The following is a 22,354-nucleotide window of genomic DNA, read 5'->3' on the forward strand; positions in this document are numbered from 1 at the left end:
CAGAATGAAAAATTCAGGCAGGTCTTTCCCAGCACATGGAAGTCAACATCTGTTTTTATCTGTTTTTAACTGAAAATTTTAATGTTTATTTTTGTAAACCACTTAGAAGTTCTATTTACAATAAAACAGTATGTACTGTTTGTTAAATATATAGTAAACTATGACATCGTGAAATAAGGAATTGAAACTCTAAATATCATAATACTGTTCCCCAAACTGTACCCTGTAACCCGGATTGCAAACTACAGCACTAAATCAGGAACCGTGGGAAGTAGCTTCTTCTGGTGACTTCCAGCCACTCGGTTAAGCAAGTAGCAGTGCTACTGAAATCCACAGGGGTTTAAAACCTGTTTGTTTGGGATAATTGGAGTAGTTCATAGCTTCACCTGGGTTCAAACTGCCATTTGACTTCAGGCTGCTGAAGTATCTTTGTTACTAAATCTTTAGAATGTGTTTTAGTTACTCTGAAGTCTTCCCTTTGGAAAAGACATTTAGCAAACCTGATCTGTTCAGATTAATACAGAGTCAAAAGCACAATTGTGGCAAAGAATTTCAAGCTAAGATTTTGTCTGATACGTTAGTTTCACCATATTTCTACTGCATGTCATCAAAGTAAACACACCTGCAACCCAAGAATGATAAAGTGGATTTTCTATTAACATCAGTCAGAAAAGAGGAGTTTGCTTTTGTGAAAAACACACCTATGATATTGTTCTACGAAGCTGATATATGACTGCAGTCTCACATTTGGTTAAGTTTGGAATATTGGAACACAGGAAGTCAGATCACTGGTCCATTCAGCTCAGTATTTGTCCACCCTGACTGGTAGTGGTGGCTGTAATGGATTTCAGATAGGGGACATTTTCAGACCTACCTGGAGATTGAACGGGAGATCTTCTGCATGCAAAGCAGATGCTCTGTCACTGAGCTATGCCTCTTCACATTGGCTTCATGTGTGAAAGAGCACTTAGTCTTTTTCCATTTTCTCTTGTTTCTCTCTCCTCCCCCACCCACCCCTGTCCTTGACAGTCTGGATGACATTACGTAACACTTTGACCTTGACAGCCTAGATCAGGCATCCCCAACCTGCGGCCTTCCAGATGTTTTAGCCTACAACTCCCATGATCCCTAGCTAACAGGACCAGTGGTCAGGGATGATGGGAATTGTAGTCCAAAACATCTGGAGGGCCAGAGGTTGGGGATGCCTGGCGTAGATGGCAGCATTCTCACCATTTAAGATGGCCTATCTTTTCCAGTGTGTGTGCATGCTTGTGTGCATTTGCATTAGGAATCCTTGTGAAAAAATCTAAAAGTTGGATGCACTTTGTGACTGGTGAAATAAGACACTCACGTTGAGGGTCAATCTCTGCACTAATATGTTTCCTATTTTTTGTAGTTTAAAAATACTTATGGTTTACATACAATACTTTTCTTAATACAGTGGTACCTCTGGTTACGTACTTAATTCGTTTCGGAGGTCCGTTCTTAACCTGAAACTGTTCTTAACCTGAAGCCCCACTTTAGCTAATGGGGCCTCCTGCTGCTGCCACGCCTCCGGAGCACAATTTCTGTTCTCATCCTGAAGCAAAGTTCTTAACCTGAGGTATTATTTCTGGGTTAGAGGAGTCTGTAACCTGAAGCGTATGTAACCCGAGGTACCACTGTATGTGGTTTTGTGCTAGTCAGTTTTTCCCTCGCATCACCTATGAAAGCAAAAGCTTTGAAAGAGCTCTCTGACCTTTAGAACAGATAAATTTCTATTTCCTTTCAAAGCCGAGAAGAGAAACTGCATTACAAAAGCACCAACTTGCATGTCTGAAAGCTTCAAGCTCCCACAACTGAGCCCTGTATGGACACTGCACTGAGGCAAACTGTACGAGGACTCTGTGACAAAAAAGCTTGATTAATTTTCTGCTAGTCTGAAATTACCATCTGTGTATCTAGTGTTGTTTCCAAAATAGATCTCTCAAATTCCTCATCCTTGATCTGCCAAGAAAATAATTTATTGGCCTTTTCACCTCGTTCATATACAAGCGCACTTGAGTGTAGCAAATGCTTACAGATCTGATTCTCAGACAATTTGTTACATTCCATCCAGAAACCATTTATGAATGATCAAATATTAGAAAAGATTTTACACTAGGGCAAATAAGTTAAGTGTTTCACTCTCTGCAGAATGTTATTGGTTTCTGGACTGTATCCTTTCTGCACCTTTTTTCCTCTTCATTACTAGGTTACCACAGAGAGCCAAGAGGCTGCTTGTAGACGCACAATAGGGCAACTGATCTGAGGGAGCTGGTTGTACGCAGTTTTCAGCTAGGAGGTGAAATGGTGTCACACTGACACATCTGAGGAATGGTAACAAGCAGCCAGTTTACCATGCAGGTAGTTTGATTGGCCATCACACAGCAGGCAGTTTGTAGTTACCCTTAGTGTTCATGTTTTAGTTAGAAAACTAATCTTACTTTTTCCTGCCCTGCAACACATCTGAAATGTGTTGTACCTTGTGCCATTTTCTGCATCTCATTACTTTCAGTTCACCAAACAGAATTCTCCCTTGCTTGTGAATGAAATAAATAATCTGGTTGAATTAGGAGGATGCTTCTAGTCTAGCATCCTTTTTCCAATAGTGACCACCTAGGTGTTTATGATAAATATATGTTAAGTGTAATTGTTTAATTGACTCTGAAACGGAGAATGCCTGAATGTGTATTACTGAAGGCTTTAACATGGTGATTTTCCATGGAGCTATATTGAAGTCAGGAATAGGACTCTGAGCTCCTTGATGGGTTGATAATTAATTGTTATTGTTGTTCTCTGCTAGCTAACAAATTTGTATTTAACCTTAGATAACACAAGAGGTAGTGAATTGCAATTTTCTCTGTCTTGGAAGGGTTGTGGCTGAGGCTCTGTGGGAGTAAGATGCCTCTCCAGGAGCTCAACAGCCTTAGGAGCTGGAGTTCAGGCTAATGAAGCCTGTGAGGGGGAGAACTGTGTTTTTCAGCTTTGATAAGTTATTTTATTTCTAAAAAGATGTTGAGCCTGTGCTTGGATAACCATATGTTTTATGAATTTTTTTTATGTATCTTTGATGTTTTTGTTCTGTTTTGAAGAAAGTTCTGCAAGTAAAGTTTTGAATCAAACAAATGGGTCTAGACAAATTTTATTCCAAAAGGAGTCAGTTTTTATGCATCCAGTCACTTCAGGCTGCGCAATATTAATATCTGCAATATCATATAAGCGGAGCATGTGGTCATGAATTGAAAGGGTATAGGATATGATGTAAACACGTTTGTCGGTTGTCTGTGACCCCACCACATTTTAATCATTCCACTGACAAGTCTGCCAGCAGAGTGTTTCACCAGTGTATCTGAGGTGTTATGCTGCTGCCATGATGGATATACCAGAAGATCTTATGTTCTGCTGCTGTAGTGAAACTTTTGTTTAAAAAAATCTGTGTCCCTTCAGCTGGTACACTATGACTCATAGATTGTTCAGAGACACCCCAATCCAATGCATGTTTACTTAGAAATTCCCAAGTAGGTGGGCACAGGATTGTAACCATAGGCTTGTGGAAAAATAAAATTATTCTTTGTCTTGAATGCTGCTTTGACTCTAGGGAACTGGTTGTTGAATTTGCATCAGGATGCTTACACACATTCCTGCCTGCTGAAAACAATACTTTTCTAATCAGATTACTATACAAACAGTATAGTATATGTGCCCAGTGTTCTTTTTTGCAAAGCAAACTGAAGTTTTCGCAGCTCAGAAGGAAGAAGGAACACAGTGATAGTTTAGCAAGTAGAAGTTAACTTATTATCTTTTCTTCTGAAGCCAACATGTATTGTCTAAACCTGGCTCAGGCAGAGCTAAGCTTCCCTCTCTATTGTAAGTATATGATGACACTTTTGATTTGGATTATGCAAACTAGGTCAAGGGAAAATATCTAGATATTATGGATTATTCAAGCATGCCAATAAAGCCTTTCTCTGTTTCCAAGGCAAACACCCATACAAGATTACAAATTTTGTTGTTCTGTTGACATTTCTATTGTTGCCTTTTTAATTGTCTGATCTTAAACAAATGAATCATGCTACTCTTTATTAATGCTGCAAAATCTTCTACATAATTTCCCTCTCAGTAAGAATTCCACAAGAGACAGCTCAGATTATAATTGCACTGCATAATAAACAAGTAAAGCCAATTATGAATCTATGCTGCTGTCAAACTCTTGACCCATGTCCCTTTTGTGCATTGCCATTTCCTCAAGGGCTCAGAGTGCTAGACATGGCAACAGACTGACAGCCCCATCCTGGGCAGACTTAGCACCTCATACCCATGGAAACCAATGGACTGAGATGCACCTAACTCAGCACAGGATCAGGCTGCGAGTGAAATGCTTTACGTTTATACCACAGTACAAGAAGCCACTATTTGCAACCAGGAGACAGGTCGATAAAGATTTAATTAGAAAATTAAGATTTAATGAAGAAAAAGATTTAATTAGAATTTATTAGAAAGTGTTTTCAATATCTAGCAAGAGTAAATAACTGAACAATAGATGGCCCTTTCTACAATAATGAAATAGAAAAAATGTGTCCTACTCTCCATCTCTACAGGCATGATTCCTATGAATACCATAATACATTTCTGATGCTTTATCAGAAACAAATGCATAGAATCTGTACATGTGAACAGCTAGTGCTCTTAAGATATATATTTTATACCATGTTTTAACACCATAACTGTTCTATTAACCAACCTTTTGATATTTTCCCACTTCAGATATGCATTGATAGCTCAATGAGCTTTTATTTCACAGAGGCATGGTATTAACATTATAATCAGAAAGATACCTTTTGGTATATGCCCCCTGAGCAACAATGAAGTGGGCTGGCTGATGATTGGAGCACAGGTGGGATAAGTCCCAATATGAATTTGATCAAACGCAAGTACAACCACAATGCATGTGACAGTGGCAGTGGCAAAAAGAGCGCATACTTCTCTGTTTCGATTGTGTTTTTAGTGAATTGTCCAGCAGAGCTTTTTAGTATGGTAAATTAGCTGATAGGGACCACTCAAAAAAGCCTGCTGTTAAGAGATTTGCAAAGGGTAAAATCACTTGGCTCTGTGCCAAACTTTATGTCATAATTAGTGCAGGTCCATTGGAGGGCCTTCAAGCACCAACTAGTTGCAGCCTGCAGGACACTTGTAGAAGTCGGGGTAGCAGCATGCTCTCTATTTCTGTCCATCATGGCTGATAAACTCCAAGAGGTGATTGACTGAATAGGTCCAGGGAATGGTCAACACAGCACTACATGTGGGACTTATGCCCACTACCCTGAAAGAGGCAGGATGTGGTGACTCCTGAAGAGGACCTCTCTGGATCTGCTCAGACTCTAAATCTTCACTTCCTGGGCAAGATGGCTGAAAGGGTGGTGTTGGAAGCTGCCCAGTACAGTACTCTTCAGGAATAACTCAGGAAGGTTGAAGCTGAGATACTGTTTTTCAGAGCTCTGTTCCTACCTGAAGGATCATTGCCAGAAAGTAGCATTAGGGCACTGTTACTTGGCTCATAGTTTTTGGGCTGTGGAGTCCTAGGCTATTTAACATTTATTTGTATGAAATCATTGGAAGCAGTCATCTAAGGATCTGGAGCACTGTGTCACCAGCACATTAATAATGCAGCTCTACTGTCTATTTCATTTGAATCAGGAAAGGCTATGAAGGTGTTGGACCCATGCCTGGGAACTGTGATGGGCTGCATGGGTTCAACCGCCTTGCCCCCCAGCAGCTGAGTCCTGATAAGATGGATGTGTGTGGGTGATTCCCATGTCCTAGAATAAGGCAGACAACCTGTTCTGGGAGGCGTTGCACTCCCCACTGAAGAAGGTTTATAGTTTGCAAATACTCCTGGATTCCACTCTCTTACTGGACTGTCCCAAGGGGCTTCTGTGGTTAATTAGCCGAGAACCACTGAACAACTGATAAGAAATTTTAAAGCTCTAACCTACCGTATTTTTCATCCCATAGGATGCTCTGTCCCATAGGACACACATAGTTTTTTGGGGGGGAAATAAAGGAATTTCCCCTTTATTTCCCCCCCAAAACCAGGTCGGGGAAACCAAACTAGGTCGGGGAACAGCGGTATGGTGGTGCTCCGCCTCCCCGCTGTCCCCCGAGCTTGTGGGGCTGGCGCTGGGGAGAAGCGCGCTTCTCCCCAGTGCCAGCCTCCAAACCAGGTCGAGGAACAGCGGGATGGCGGCGCTGCGCCTCCCCGCTGTCCCCCGAGTTTGTGCGGCTGGCCGATGTCTGCCCGAAGCGCGGGGCGCTCTGCTTCAGCACGCCCCGCGCTCCGTGCAGCAGGCTGCTATCCGCAGCCTAGGGAGCCTTGTGGGAACTCCCGCAGGGCTCCCCAGGCTGCGGATATCTGCCCGGCACGCGCGGCGCTCTGCTTCAGGGCGCCCCGCGCGCCGGGCAGCAGGCTGCTATCCGCAGCCTAGGGAGCCTTGTGGGAACTCCTTGTGGGAACTTCAGCGAAAGCCTGTATTCGCCCCATAGGACGCACACAGATTTCCCTTTCATTTTTGGAGGGGGAAAGGTGCGTCCTATAGGGCGAAAAATACGGTAGTAATCCGGTGCAATTGGAGTGCAAATGTTCCACTAACAAAGTTTGATTTCTTGCTAACTGGGAATAATAAATATTAAATTTAGGGGAAATGGAACCTGCAATGCCAGTGTGAAGGTCAATTGTATTTCAGAAGCAATACTGGATACTGGATACTAACCGGAAGTGACCCTTTTTCTGTTGCATAATTAATGAAACAAAAGATATATGGATAACAATTGCAAGTTTGTGTGAGACACACACACGCTTCAAATTAACTTAGTGAGGCTTACTTACAAGTGAACATGAATAAAATCAGGCTGCCACTTCCTTTACATACTGTAATAAAACTACAACTAAGGTTAACTTTGTAATTCACAATCTGAACCACAAGAGGGCACCAAACAAATATGCAGTGACAATAATGTAACAGTTAACACTAAAAAGTATGCTGGTACCTACATAATAAGGCCAACTGCCCCTCTCCCCCGCCCCATATTGCAGTCAATAAAATGACAGTTGTTAAGAGATACAACCTGAGCACGCAGCAAATAAATTATTGCAGGATGGTTTGCAAGAAACCCCCCACACATAAACTTAATAAAACAACAGTAAAACAACAGAATGTGATAAATGAAAATTGGTGAACAGAAGTTTCACAGTATTTATCTATTTATTTAAACTGTATACAGCCCTTCATCCAAAGATCACAGAGCAGTTCACAACATAAAGATACAAAATGAGAACACAAAATACATAACAAAACCAACCAACCAATACCCACCCCCAAATACATTAAAAAGCCTATCGTTTAATCAGCCAAAAGCCTTGTTATAGAGAAATATTTTTGCCTGGTGCAGTGGATGAGCCTCACCCTGGGAAAACCTCCTTCAAGGTGTTTCCCTTGCTGATCAAGGTGTCTCCTATGCCAGGTAGGTATGTGTTTGATGGTGTTTGCAGATGCTTGACTTGTGCCCACCATTTACAGTGGTACCTTGGGTTACATACGCTTCAAGTTACAGACTCCGCTAACCCAGAAATAGTATCTCGGATTAAGAACTTTGCTTCAGGATGAGAACAGAAATCGTGCTCTGGTGGCGCGACAGCAGCGGGAGGCCCCATTAGCTAAAGTGGTGCTTCAGGTTAAGAACAGTTTCAGGTCAAGGACGGACCTCTGGAACGAATTAAGTACGTAACCAGAGGTACCACTGTATATGTAATTTTGAGTTTTTCTGAACAGTGATTTCTTCTCCCCTCCCAGCTTGTCCAGGTACAGGAAACAGTGACTGTTCTGCTGATGCTTATGTTCCTGAGTATAGCAGTGCTTAGGGTATGGGTTTTTTTTAGTATGGAATGTTGTTGTTTAGTCATTTAGTCGTGTCCGACTCTTCGTGACCCCATGGACCAGAGCACGCCAGGTACTCCTATCTTCCACTGCCTCCCGCAATTTTTGGAAAGCTGTCCAACCCTCCTTTGTCCATTTAAAATGTATTGGCCTTCTCAACAACCCTCTAGTTGCTTTCTCTCTGTGTGTGTCTGTGCAGCTAGATCACCTAGGAAAGGAACAGGGACCTTTAGTTCTCTCAATTTGGTCCTTAAGACTCACTCCTGAATCATATCATGATGCACAGTGGTGGTGGTGGTGGGCCTGCTGCGGTACAACGCCGCTTCTCGTATCTCTGGCAGTAGCAGATAACTTCTCCAGCACCACCGGGGGCACCTTTTGCCATGCTTTGCTGACTTCCAGGTTTTGGTGAAATCTCGCCAGAAGCCGCTTCTCCCATGGTAGGGGGACCCTCCCACCAGAAACTGCTGCTGCTTCCGCTTCTCCTCACTTCTCCAGCCCCCACATCACTAGAGAAGTGAGGAGAAGCAATGGGATTCTGCCGCCTGAGGTGCCTCGAGGGTGGTCCGGCCCCGGCAGTAAGGGAACCTTAGCTTCGCATACGTGGCGCCAAGTACGCGCACGAGACCAACCGCTTAGCGGGTGACGTGGCATCGCTCAACGGCTTCTCCGTGTCCTCGTGACTTGTGGGGGGGGGTGTAAGGCGCGCCTTCGGGAAGTCGCGAGCAGGAGGTTTTTCTCGTGACTGCGGGCCGGAGGATTTCGGGCGTGAAGGGCCTCGTTGCCGTGGCAACGGCGGCGCCTGGAGGCAGGCCGGAGAAAGTTCCCCTAGGCCGCTCTTCCCCGCCCCTCTCGGCGACCACGTGACTATCCTCCGGCAGCCGCTCTTCCTTCAGCTTCCGGGGAAGAGTCGGATCGCGAGGGAACCGGAGGCGGGGGGAGTAGTTGTGGTAGTAGTAGTAGTAGTAACGGCGCGCGGGCATGTCGACCAACAATGTCGGCTACAACGAGCAGGCCGGGGACGCTCAGCCCGAGGTGGGCCAGGAAGCGACACCCACCGCCGCCGCCTCCTCCTCTTCCTCTGCCTCGACGGCCTTCGGACTCTTCAGCAGCGACACCAAGAAGTAAGTAAGGAATGGCCGGAGGCGGGGTGAGGCGCGGCTGGGGCGGCCGGGGGCTGGGCTTCCTCTCCTCAGGGAAGTAAGTGCAGGCGCTGCTTCCTTCGAAGAGACCAGACGCTCAGCCGCCCGTGGGTCTCTCGTCCCCCTCGCTTCCCAGCCGCCTTCCCACCCCAAATCGTTTTAACACCGTCCTGAATACGGTGCTTTGTGAAACTTACTGCAAAGCTAAGCGGGGTTGTGCCGTTATGAGTTGCTCTGCGACTTTGTGTGACGTTGGGAGTTGGTCCCTAATAAAGTTACTGCCTTGCGGTTGCTTTCAGAGCTCAGTTGTTTTTCCTTGCAGATCAACACGGCTGCTTCGGATTTTCTTTTTATGCCTTGAATTGTGGAGTAAGGGAGAAGTCCGACTTCTTCCTACTCACGTGGTAAAAAGTTGTATACAGCATATCAATGCAAGGGAAGTAATAAATGACTGTAAGGAGAAGTGCCCCTTGAGAGCAGCATGAGAAACGCCTCAGGGACCCCTCCTTTCAGTTTTATGCACTTTATGCTGCAATCCTAAACGCACGAGGGAGTAAGTCACAGCGAAGTTGGTAGCGATGTCCTTCTGTGTAAACATTCAAACTCTTGTGCTCCTGGAGACACTGGCGGAAGTTATGTTGAGGGTGGGATTGGATCACAAGGTTATTTTTGATTCTTCAGTCAAGTTGGGTTGGCCACAGTGGAGAGACTGGATAAACCTTTGATTCATGCTTGATGAAGGGGGTATTATTTCATATTACCGCTCATACTGGCCCATGGACTCTTTATATTGCCGTTTCAGCTTGCCAATATTGGTAACATTTCATATTTGTTGATGGGGCGGAGGTGGCAATAAATTTGATTATGTGGTGCTCTGTTCCCATGAGATCTTGGATAGCCTCTTAATGGTCTTCAAGTGTCCATTGTTTTAACAAATGTTAAAATCGAAATAAATTGTACTGGGAACCCTTTATTTAGAAGACTTAATATTAATAAATCATAAATTCTGCTTTTTGTAACTTAACACAATACATTTTCCAGTAAAAACAAGTGCCACATGTAGAATATCTAATTTTGCTGGTTATAGCTTGATGATACTACTTCGTGTGCATGTGTGTGTACAAGTGAGTGATTAGTCTATACTCTTGAAACATTGTAAGTTAGAAAGGTTTTGAGTTCAATAAGGTTGCTAGTCAGTGCTGTTAATTTATTTAAACAAAACAGAAGAAAATACTTTTTAAAGTTGAAGTTCAAACCATTTATAAACCTAGATGTATAATAGAACAGAATTATTTATACTTAATTTAAATCATGTAATTGAGTAATTTTGTTAGCTTTCTCTTTTGATAGGGTTCCTTCCTTTGCTGCTTTACACATACAGACCTGAACATGTGCCTTGGGAATAAGTCTTATGTAGTAATGTGTCATGTTCACAGAGCCTTGCTTTCACAGAAGTGGAAACATAAACCCTAATCTGCTTTCACTTTAACTAGTCTCCTACCTACAGTATGCTGTTTGTGTGCCATTATTTATTTTACCTCTCAGACATAGTACTGCCTATTTTCAGTCTTCTGTGGCATGGCAAGCTACTTTGAATCAGTATCCATAAAAGTGAGAAATTAGTTTTACAACAAAGAGGTGCTCATCTTGTAGTGTCAGCACCAGTGTCTTAACTTTAACTAGGGAACAGGTATTGTGGTTTACATTTTATTTGCTAATAACACAAATTGGGTGTTTGTTTCTTTATTAGAGAATCCTAACACTCCCTAAATATACAGAAGTAGAAACACAAAAAATAACACTAAAATATTCACTAACAGAACCAGCCATAATGCTAAAAAGTCCAGTTTAGTAAAATACCTAACACCAGTAAAAAAGATTAAAATTAATAAATGTACGGTAAGTTAATGTAATTCTCAAAACATAATTTGATAGCTTGCTGCCAACCATCCAGAAGTGTAGGCCTGGGGCTAGACACACTTTGTTAAACAGCATTGTGTCCTTCTTTAACTTTATATAGCAGATATGGGAGAAGCAAGTCAGAATTGGGATTGCAGCAAAGAGGGAGGGTTTTCCAGCCTATTCCTTCCACACTGTAGTTCTGATAAAAATCTCCCCTCCCAGCTACTATTTGCATCAAGAAAGAATCTGCCATCCAATGAAAGCAGCTTTGTGTATGTGTGTTCATGTTCAAATTTATTGAAGTGCTTTAAAAAACAACCCTGCCTTGGTTTTGGTCCTGATTTTTCTCCCCCACTACCCCAAAGCTGCTGTTTATTTTCTTAAAAAAATCATGGCATTCCAAACAAGTTGTGTTAATTTTATATTTAGTTTGGCCCTTAATACTTTGTAAGAAGAATATCTAATGTGGCCCTATGGTTTATATGATAAATTGAGATGAGATGAGCCGTTAATAAACTTGATTACTGAAGAACATGGAAATGGAATATTGTATAGGCTGAAAGTTCTCAAAAATGCCATTTTGAGTTGGCAGATCTTGCAGGTAAATCTAAGGTCTTGAAGAGCTTTTACAGCAGGAGGCACATGCAGTCTCACAATTCATTTGTTATGTAATCTGTATTGGCAATCTTGTTTAAGTTGGCATTTAATTACCAAATAAGATTTCATTACATTCTGTAAATTGGGAAGTGTGGTTAAAACGTAATTGTGTTGCTTGTTGTTCGTAATCTAGTTGTTTCCTTTCTTTATATCCAATAAAATGTATCATTGCAATTTGGCATTTTCAAAGAGGCACTGTTGCAAGTGAAACATTTGCTTCTGAAACTTTGGAGTTTATAGAGAAGATTAAAACAACAACACCTTAGTAATTATGACCTTTCAAGGCAATTTTAGATTGTATTGTCAAACAGAATTTAAAAGGAAATGCTTATTGTAACTTAATTTTGGATTGCTGATAGCTCGGTCTCAGTTATTTGACTACTATTGGGGAGCTCTCTGCAGACTCATCGGCTGAGAAACCAGACCACCCATGTAAGGGGACCTGGGATCTCCCTGTTCTCAACAGTGAGTCCTTTGACCACAGAGGTAATGGGGGACCTGCAATGGCCTGTCCTAGAAGCTGCAGTGCTCCCAGAAGTATTGGTAAGCATGAAAGGAAGGGAGGGCAACTGCTCATGCCTCCCCCCCCAGGATGCTGTCATTTACCCCAGAGTGACTCACCTGGCTGGATCACGCTCTGGGGCCAACCTGCAGGCCCCATGTTCTCCCACTTCCTACAGGCCCATTAGGGTCCTCAGGTGGTGGATTTCCCTGGCTTTAGAAAAGGGACACTCCTTCAGGGCGCAACCATGGGTGCAGATAATGACAGATGCGACGCTCTTGGTGTGTGGACCCCACACAGAAGATCAGTATGTCCAAGAAACCTGATCCAAGGAGGAAGCCAAATAACTCATAGGTTCGTTGGAACTCGGAGCACTCAGACTGGCCCTCTCCCACTCTGAGAGGCTGGTGGAGGGCAAGCACAGGCTGATCCTTTCCAACAGAATCGCCACCAAGGCATATATATGTAAAGAAGGTGAAAGCAAGTCACAGGCCCTCGTGCAAGAGGCAACCAGCCTCCTCTCCTCAGTGGAACAGTATCTAGAATCCCTATCAGCAGAGCATGTAGCGGGTGCCCCCAACACTTGAGCAGACTGGGTCAGCCACCTGCAGACAGAGTGGATCCTTCACCCATAGATGTTCTAGCAAATAGTGCTAGACGTTGTTGCTAGTCCAGAAAATGGAAAGGTAGAGTTCTTCTTCTCCTGGTTCAGGACCCAAGAAGCAATGGGCATGGATACCCTGACGTGGCTGGCTGGGGGTGGGGCTTCTATATGCCTTTACTCCCATGGTCCTAATCGCTCCAGGGGTAGTAGCTCCCTTCTGACCAAGGAGAGCCTTGTTTGCAGAACTCATGGCAAACTCATGAGTTCTTACTCAACAGGAAGGATCTGCTCTTGTAGAGTGAGGTCCATCACCCGGCTTAGATTGGCTAGAACTCTACACCTGGCTGTTGAGGGGGAGGGCCTAAGGCAGGGGTCAGAAAACGTTTTCAGCAGGGGGCCAGTCCACCGTCCCTCAGACCTTGTGGGGGGCCAGACTATTTTTTTGGGGGGGGGAATGAACGAATTCCTATGCCCACAAATAACCCAGAGATGCATTTTAAATAAAAGCACACATTCTACTCATGTAAAAACACCAGGCAGGCCCCACAAATAACCCAGAGATGCATTTTAAATAAAAGGACACATTCTACTCAATGTGAAACACACTGATTCCCGGACCACCCATGGGCCAGATTCAGAAGGCGATTGGGCTGGATTCAGCCCCCGGGCCTTAGTTTGCCTACCCATGGCCTAAGGCAGTTAGGACTAACTGACTGGGTAACCTCTACTCATCCTAGCTTCCAGTGTTAGAAACTCAGATATATAAGCTAATTGCCAAATGGCACCTTAAATCTAGGTTATGTTTGCCACAAGAGAATGCCTCTGTGCCATTCCCCAGCCCAGCCCAGTGACTTTTAAAATTGCAATCCATTTCATTTCTATACCAATTTATATTTTAAAGAAAATCTCTCAAAGCAGTTTACAACACATTAAAACATCAAATAAATCAATCCAGAATAAAACAAATTCAAGCGTATCATAATATGTGCGCGCGCACACAATATGCAGAAATCACAATGTTGGAAAACTGAAGCCAGCCCATGCTTCTCTCAATTCCTGCAGCCCCAATAACTGCTGGCTCAGCTCCTGCAGGGGGCAGCGAATCACAAGAGCAGGTGCCAGCAAAAATCACGATGCGGCAATATCCATGAAGCCAGCCAATAGCTCCATCCTTATTTCAGACATTGTGATATATTGGTATATCTCAATGTTTAGCTTGTGATATATCACAATGGTGAAAACCAGATATTGCCCAGCCCTACTCGGGGGAGAAAGTGGGGTGCCTTAGGAGTTGACAGAGGCAGAGTGAATGGAGTGACAGAAGGGGCACATGTGCACGTACACATGCAAACTGAGATCCAGTAAAATGAATTATCATTAAATTGCATGCTTTTTCATGGGTTTCCTCCCCAGACATCATCAAATCATGGTTCATATCTGTTTATGCTTCAATGACTGAAACATAAAATCCACAGATCAAGTGAATTCACAGACCATGGTGCAGAAATACAGTTCCAAGTTATGGATACTCATAATTTTTACATGGGATCCCCTAAAAATGTCATCAAATTATTGGTCACCTCTGTGTTCATATATATATGTTGGGTAATTTGTTGTGGTTTAGTTGCCATCCTGTGCAAAAAATCATTGGATCCAAGATTCCATCCAAGCACCAAATCGGTAGGGTGGTTGTTTTCTGTGCTGTCTATCAGTGATGCTGTTTTGGGGGAACTCTGTGTCAAAAGGAACTGTTTTAATTGTGCTGAATCTGACTTTTACCCATACCCTTTGGGAAGACAGGAGAAGCATCCAGAGAAGGTGATGCCATGGTATACACTCAAAATTATAAATATGTCCACAGGGTAGACAATTGCTGCCCTATATCCTTGAAGATAAGTGTGGAATGATTGAATTGGATTGCATTGAAAAGTAAGAGTGTTTCTAGAACTTGAACCAGAGTTGAAGAACGTCATCAAACGATTCAGTATGCAGTACTTCTAACAAATACTTTGATTGCTAGAACTAGACCAACCATGTCAGGAACACAGAAATGAATAGCAAGGCTTGTTCACCTGAGGGTAGAGTGATATGATGAGAAAGCAATGGTTCAGATCTCTTGGTAGAATCGAAAATTTGTTTTAATGTCTGAATAGTATTGATAGAAGTTCCCTTAATCAAGATGTAATCTGGCCATTTAAACCAAGAACCACAAGCTTTATAAAAGATCCAGATGTCAATAGCTCATACTGATCCTTCACGTAAAGTTTATTTGATTGGAATATCTTTAGGAAGAGACGTATAAAATATTTTAATGTTCAGCTTATTTAAGGTGGAACTGATTTTCTGATTTTACAGATATTTTGGAATGTTTCTCATACAAGAGTGTTTATTCTTGCCAGCAGTTACTGTTCTGATTCCAAATTAAACGTGTTCTGTCATATTTAAATGTGTGAATTTTATAAAAGCCTTTCTTTTCCTTACCTTTGGAAACTGCACCTTAACAGCAACAGTAAAAATGAAATCTTTAACCAAATGTCAAAATTTGGAGGCATATTATATGGAAAGTGCATAGTGGTAGGTAGAATATGTGAACATTTCAACAGATGGCAAAATTTAGAAGAATAGTGTTCAACTTCATGAATTTGCATCTTTAGACTAGATTCCTGCCAAACAAAATGTGATTGTAATTTATTGGAGCCTTTTCCCTTTTCAGAGTACATGTGTACTAGCAAATGCAGCAGGGTAGCAAACTGCCTTTGAGTTTTGCAAATGGCTCCTTTGCTGAGAATGGATTGAAGATGGTGTTTCAGTACAATACTGATTCCTGAGTTTAATGCTGAAAGAGACTGAATAACTTACTTCTGTTGTTATACAGGATTTATATATAGAATCCTTTAGTGCACACTGGGCATATGTATCTTACTTAAAAGTAATGGAAATGTATAGAAATAAATGATTGGATTTATTTTAGAGTAGTCTAGCCCTGATATTTATATGTGATGCATATACTGGTTCATTGGCATGTTTACCATCAGGGCCATCTGTTATATGGCACTGTGCCTCCTACTATAGTAGTATGCCAGTTTCATTAGGCACACAAGCCAGAAAGGATGAATGGTTTGGATGGAATATCCTATGAAGTAAGTCCTTAATGAATTTTGAGCTAATAAATCTGCGTGGTCCAATCTGAGTCTCAAACTGTGGCACAATATTAGCAAATAGAATAAAATGATAGAAAATGCCTGTGATCTGATGTGTGGGTAGTATTAAGGTGTGTCTCAGATGAGGTTCTAACTGGGCAATCCTAATGTATTGAGGAACTAGGATTGTCCACATTGTGCCTCCATGTCCATGGATTAGATCAGGCTTCCTCAAAGTTGGCCCTTCAATTCCCATCATCCCTGACCACTGGTCCTGCTAGCTAGGGATCATGGGAGTTCTAGGCCAAAAACATCTGGAGGGTCAAGTTTGAGGAAACCTGGATTAGATAATAGAATCACAGAACTGTAGAGTTGGAAGGGACTCTTAAGGACCAACCCCAGCAGTGCATAGGTCAATGTGTATGCACTGACATTCCAACATCATGTGAGTAGTCACCTGCTCATTCAGTGAGGTTTTCCCTTCCTTTCTTCTTCCACACACAAAATCTACTTCAGGGGATATGGGGACCCTCCAGAGCATATTTTAGGGAAGCACAGGGTGCTAGAGGGGCAGAATATAAACCAGAAGACCCATTGCAAGCTGACGTCCATGGCACAAGTGGGTGGGTATCACTGGATGTCACTCATGGAGTCCAATGTGCATAGGCTTATACCACCTGTTTATCTTAGAAAAATCTGTGGCGCAAACCTGCAAGTGATGTTGCTTACGATACAGAAACATCACGGTCCTTTAGGTCAGTGGTTAACTGAAGAGAGGGACCTGTAGAATTAGAAGGGGGTCCCTGAGAGTCAACTAACCTGACCCCCTGCAATTCCTGGCAGGCAGCCGCCCCCTGCTCAGCAGCCACCCCTTACGCATTTGTCTAACATGGTAGCCAGCAACAGAGCCTCCATGGCCAGGGGCAGCCCGCCCACCCCAAGGAGCTCTGGGAAGAGAGGTGTTGCCAAGTCCCACCCACCCATCAGCTGGCTGCACACCATGTCTCCGCTGGGCCTGTGCTGTGTGTTCTCTCAAAGGGGCACTACCGCTAAGCTAAGCCTCCCATTCTACGTCACTGCTGGCCCGCCAATAAAAAGATGGGGCCTCAAAACATATTGGTGGGTTTCAAGTGGCCTCCTGGACTCCTCCCCCCCATGTACCCTTGTATTAGCAGCACTCATTTGCTGTTGAGGGGAGAGGGGACAAGCAACTAACCAGCAAGAGATGGAAGCTCCTCTTCTGGATGGGAAAGGCAGTTGAAGGGCAGTAACAGTTACTTATCCAACAAGTCTTGGATACTGTAGTACTTAAGTGTTTTTTTAAAGGAGGAGGAGTAAACCTTTTTGGCTGTGCCGGCATTGTGGGACTGCCTCCCGTCAATCACATGATGTCCCCTCCTATTTTAAACTCCTGATATTGAAGATTTAAAAGAGGACCATGGAGAGACTTGTGAAAACTTTAAGACAACCCTCTTTCCTTTAAGATACCCCCCTTCTGTTTGAGCCTATGAGGGCTTAGATGGGAAAGAGGTGGGCTCTCATAAAACCCTTTGAAAAGGGGCTGTTGGAAGAAGCTGACCCCCTTCTTAAAACACTAGAATGAGTGGGAAGGGTGGAGCCTCCAGAGAAGATTTTGGGGGTGGGGGAAAGGAGGATAGGATGATGTTCCATTGTGCAGGCTTAAATCTGGTAGTTAAACAGATCTGCTTTGAGTTCTAGCACCTTTATTATTCTCTAGAAACAATGATTTCTGTTTCTTTAACCAACTATTTGTGTAAAAAATATTTGCATGTTTTGGAACTGTGTTTTCCTCTTCAAGCACAGATTTCCAGAGTAAACATAACACAAAAATATTTTACATGCTGTTATATGCAAGTGTTGTTGGATACCTATGATTAGCTGTCAACCTGTTAATTGGTTGAGTGATTGCCAATAATAGTTTATCATAGATTATAATAACTTTTCCTCTTAGTGATGAAGAATATCTGGGATACTAATCTCTCACCTGTAATTGTAAGTTATAGTATGTTGGTCCTCCCCACCCCCCCGTACAAGAAGCGAATCCATATAAAAAAAGTATAACTTGAATTGATGGACCTGGTTTGCAAGTTACTACTTTTAGTTTTTCTATCTTAATCAACAAAATACTGTTTTATCTTCGTATGTCTTCTCTACTTTTTGTTTGCTATGTTCCCTCCCCACTGAGGTTAATCCTGATTCTGCAGTTAAGTAAAATGGGATAGATTCAGACATGCCATTCCATGAATAGAAATGACTTTGATTCAGCAAACATCAGGGTGGGAATAGGAATCTCGCCCCCTTATTTCCCTTGCATTGCCTCACACCAATATGCTATTTCAGAGGATTCCTCATTCTATGACAGCATTTTTTGACTGGCTTTTCATTCTTTCTCAAACATTGCATCTAAAGAAATCTTTTATTTTTACCAAGAGGTGGTTGTTGTTTAGTCCGACTCTTTGTGACGCCAGGCACTCCTGTCTTCCACTGCCTCCTGCAGTTTGGTCAAACTCATGTTCGTAGCTTTGAGAACACTGTCCAACCATCTCGTCCTCTGTTGTCCCCTTCTCATTGTGCCCTCAATCTTTCCCAACATCAGGGTCTTTTCCACGAAGTCTTCTCTTCTCATGATGTGGCCAAAGTATTGGAGTCTCAGCTTTAGCATTCCAATCCCCTATAATGAGAAGAACATCCTTCTTTGGTGTCATTTCTAGAAGGTGTTGTAAGTCTTCATAGAACTGGTCAGTTTCAGTTTATTCAGCACCGGTAGTTGGTGCATAAACTTGGATTACTGTGATGTTAAAAGGTCTGCCTTGGACTCGTATTGAGATCATTCTATCATTTTTGAGATTGCATCTCAATACTGCTTTCGCCACTTATTTGTTGACTATGAGAGCCACTCCAATTTTTTTATGGGATTCTTGCCCACAGTAGTAGATATGATGGTAATCCGAACTGAATACGCCCATTCCCGTCCATTTTAGTTCACTGATGCCCAGGATGTCAATATTTATTCTTGCCATCTCATTTTTGACCACATCCAGCTTACCAAGGTTCATGGTTCTTACATTCTAAGTTCCTATGCAATATTTTTCTTTACAGCATTGGACTTTCCTTTCGCTTCCAGGCATATCCGCAACTGAGCGACCTTTCGGCTTTGGCCCAGCCGCTTCATCAGCTCTGAATCTCATGTACTTGTCCTCCACTCTTCCTCAGTAGCATGTTGGACGCCTTCCAACCTGAGGGGTTCATCTTCCAGTGTCATAACTTTTATATGCCTGTTGACTTTGTCCATGGAGTTTTCTTGGCAGGGATACTGGAGTGGCTTGCCGGTTCCTGCTCCAGGTGGATCACGTTTGGTCAAAACTCTCCACTTTGACCTGTCCATCTTGGGTGACCCTGCACGGCATAGCTCATAGCTTCTCTGAGTTATTCAAGCCCCTTCGCCACGACAAGGCAGTGATCTATGAAGAGGTAGTTGTCCAAATAAAGCATCTTTTAAAAAGCTAAATCCAGACAAAGTGGAAGTACTAGTTCTGGTAATCTTGGAGTGTGGGCATCCTATATTGGATAAGGCTGCAGCAGTTCCTGAGATTGATGCCCAGGTGGTGCTAGTGGCCAAGAATGCCTTTTTCCACCTGTGTCTTATATACTAGCTGTATCTTTTCCTGGGACAGCCAGACCTCTAGTCACTTCCGGGTTAAATTACTATAATATGTATTATATAATGGGCTGCCCTTGGTGCCAATTTGGAAAATTCAGTTGATTCAGAATATGGTTGCCTACATGGCACATCTCACTAAATTTCACTAAAAATCTCACTAAAAATGAATCTCACTAAAAACTTTTATCTGTTTCTCTTGCTAAAATTTGCTTCCAGGTCCAGTTTGAAGCAATGTTTTTTTATTTTTAAAGTCTTAAATAGTCTTAAATAGTTACTCTCCTTCTCCAGGAGCTCTGTTGCACTTTAGAAGCCTTTCTCCAGGTATCTCTAGTGCACCATAGGTGGCAGGTGGGTCTCATAGATGGGGCCTCATCTGCTGTGGCACCAAGAATTCTGAAGGGCCTCCCTAAAAAGGCATGTCTCTCTACATTTGTATTTCTGAAGGAGGTTTAGAATGTTTAAGGATGAGCAGCAGCTTACAATGGTTACTGCTGCTGGTTTTGTTCTTAGGGCTCAGTTTTACTGTTCTAACATTTATAGGTTGCCATCTGTATATTTTAGAAAGGTGAGATAGAAAGCCAATAAAATATATAAATAAAATGAATTTGTTAGTGCTGAATATGGTAATGTCGGAATCATGCCACAAGATGTCACTCAAACAGCTGTGGTATAAAGTGATGGCAGAAAGTGTGCTTTGAAGCTTGAAATATTTTATACACATTGTGAATATGTTTTGAAAATGTACACACTGGGGCATATCCCAAGGGTGAGGGATGGCATTAATTATATTTTAGAAGTTTAGAATCATGCTTTGTTTCATCTGTGTAGCATTGCTGCAAGCTATCAATACTTTGGCAGAATGCTATTTTTATTGCATAAATAAAATGTCAGACCTTATTTGGTTTGTGGGGAAATATTTTTAGTGCAGTAAGTATAAAAGATGTAAATAACACTGTGATTCTCCAGGTCTGTTAGTGAAGAGTCCCTGTGCTGGTTGTGACATTCTTTTGACATGCCTAACATTTAGAAAATAGTTGAACGTACAAATGTTCATTGAAATTAATTGTTTCTGTGCTGACTTGTGGTCAGTTGCTGCCATTTTTAGTAGTTTAGTTTGACAAAGGGAATGTCTGGGTTTAAAGAGAAAGACCAGAAAGGCATGGAGCCTTTGGCAGTAATAAAACTGCCAATATAATAACCAGAGTTTAGGCTTGAATATGCCCCAATCCTAACCATTATTCTAATGTAGCCAAGTTTTTCTAGCAAGGCTAATAATAATAATAATTAATAATAGTAATAATAATATAAATGAAGAAATGAATACATAAATGAATACATAAATTATTTCTACTCCGCCTGTCTGGCTGGGTTTCCCTAGCCACTCTGGGCAGCTTCCAACAAAAGATTAAAATATATATTAAAACATCAGACATTAAAAACGTCCCTAAACAGGGCTGCCTTCAGATGTCTTCTAAACGCCATATAGTTGTTTATTTCTTTGACATCGGATGGGAGGGCGTTCCACAGGGCGCCACTACCAAGAAGGCCCTCTGCCTGGTTCACTGTAGCTTCACTTCTCATAGTGCAGGAACCACAATAAGGCCCTCAGAGCTAGATCTCAGTGTCCGGGCTGAACGATGGGGGTGGAGACGCTCCTTCAGGTAGACAGGGCCGAGGCCGTTAGGGCTTTAAAAGTCAGCACCAACACTTTGAATTGTGCTCGGAAACGTACTGGGAGCCAGTGTAGGTCTTTCAAGATGGGTGTTATATGGTCTCGGCGGCCGCTCCCAGTCACCAGTCTAGCTGCCACATTCTGGATTAGTTGGAGTTTCTGGGTCACCTTCAAAGGTAGTCCCATGTAGAATGCATTGCAGTAGTCCAAGTGGGAGGTATTGTTGGACTACAAGTCCCATCATCCCTGTGCTCTGGCCCTGCTAGCTAGGGGTGATGGGAGTTGTAGTTCAACATCTGGGGACCCACAGGTTGAGAAAGGCTGCTCTAGATGGTCTAGAACAGAGGTCAGCAAGCTTTTTCAGCGGGGGGCCAGTCCACTGTCCCTCAGACCTTGTGGGGGGCCAGACTATATTTTGGGGAAAAAATGAACGAATTCCTATGCCCCACGAATAACCCAGAGATTTGTTTTAAATAAAAGGACACATTCTACTCATGTAAAAACACGCTGATTCCCGGACCGTCCGTGGGCCGATTTAGAAGGCAATTGGGCCACATCCGTCCCTCGGACCTTAGTTTGCCTACCCATGGTCTAGAAGGATGTTATGGTCGATTGTATCAAAGGCCGCTGAGAGATCCAGCAGAACTAGGAAACAGCTTTCACCTTTGTCCCTAGCCCACTGGAGATCATCGACCAATGTGACAAAGGCAGTTTCAGTGCCATGATGAGGCCTGAATCCCGATTGGAAGGGTTCCGAATGGTCCACATTCCCTCAGACATGCTTGGAGTTGTTCAGCAACCACCTGCTCAATCACCTTGCCCAAGAATGGAAGATTTGAAACTGGGCGATAGTTGGCCATATTGGCCAGGCCTAAATATTTTTTTTAAGAAGCGGTTTAATGACTGCCTCTTTCAGTGGGTCTGGGAAGGCTCCCTCACAGAGGGAAGCATTCAGCACCCCACAGAGCCCATTGCCCAGCTCTTCCCGGCTCACTTTTATTAGCCAGGATGGGCAAGGATCAAGGAGACAGGTGGTTGGTTTCACTCATCCAAGTGAAAGCTGTGTTACTGACTATAGTTAGTTTAGCTGTGAACTAGTGC

At 42.9% G+C, this 22,354-nt stretch overlaps 1 protein-coding gene across 3 annotated transcripts in view; it reads left to right on the plus strand.

Annotated features, from left to right (window-relative positions):
• Nucleotides 1-22,354, plus strand: part of AP3B1 (adaptor related protein complex 3 subunit beta 1) — a 141,305-nt gene that overhangs the window by 6,171 nt on the left and 112,780 nt on the right. Inside the window, exon 1 of one of the 3 annotated variants that reach the window (XM_053409084.1) lies at nt 8,662-9,076. The exons of 1 other annotated variant lie outside the window; for it this stretch is intronic. In XM_053409084.1, coding sequence (XP_053265059.1) covers nt 8,934-9,076 — 143 coding nt within the window. In that variant the 5' untranslated portion in view covers nt 8,662-8,933. Of the gene's footprint in view, nt 1-8,661; nt 9,077-22,354 lie in introns of those variants that run through there. One more of the 3 variants, XM_053409082.1, reaches the window with a different exon arrangement.

Source organism: Podarcis raffonei, chromosome 11 (genome assembly GCF_027172205.1).
Source record: "Podarcis raffonei isolate rPodRaf1 chromosome 11, rPodRaf1.pri, whole genome shotgun sequence".
Taxonomy (NCBI): Eukaryota; Metazoa; Chordata; class Lepidosauria; order Squamata; family Lacertidae; genus Podarcis; species Podarcis raffonei.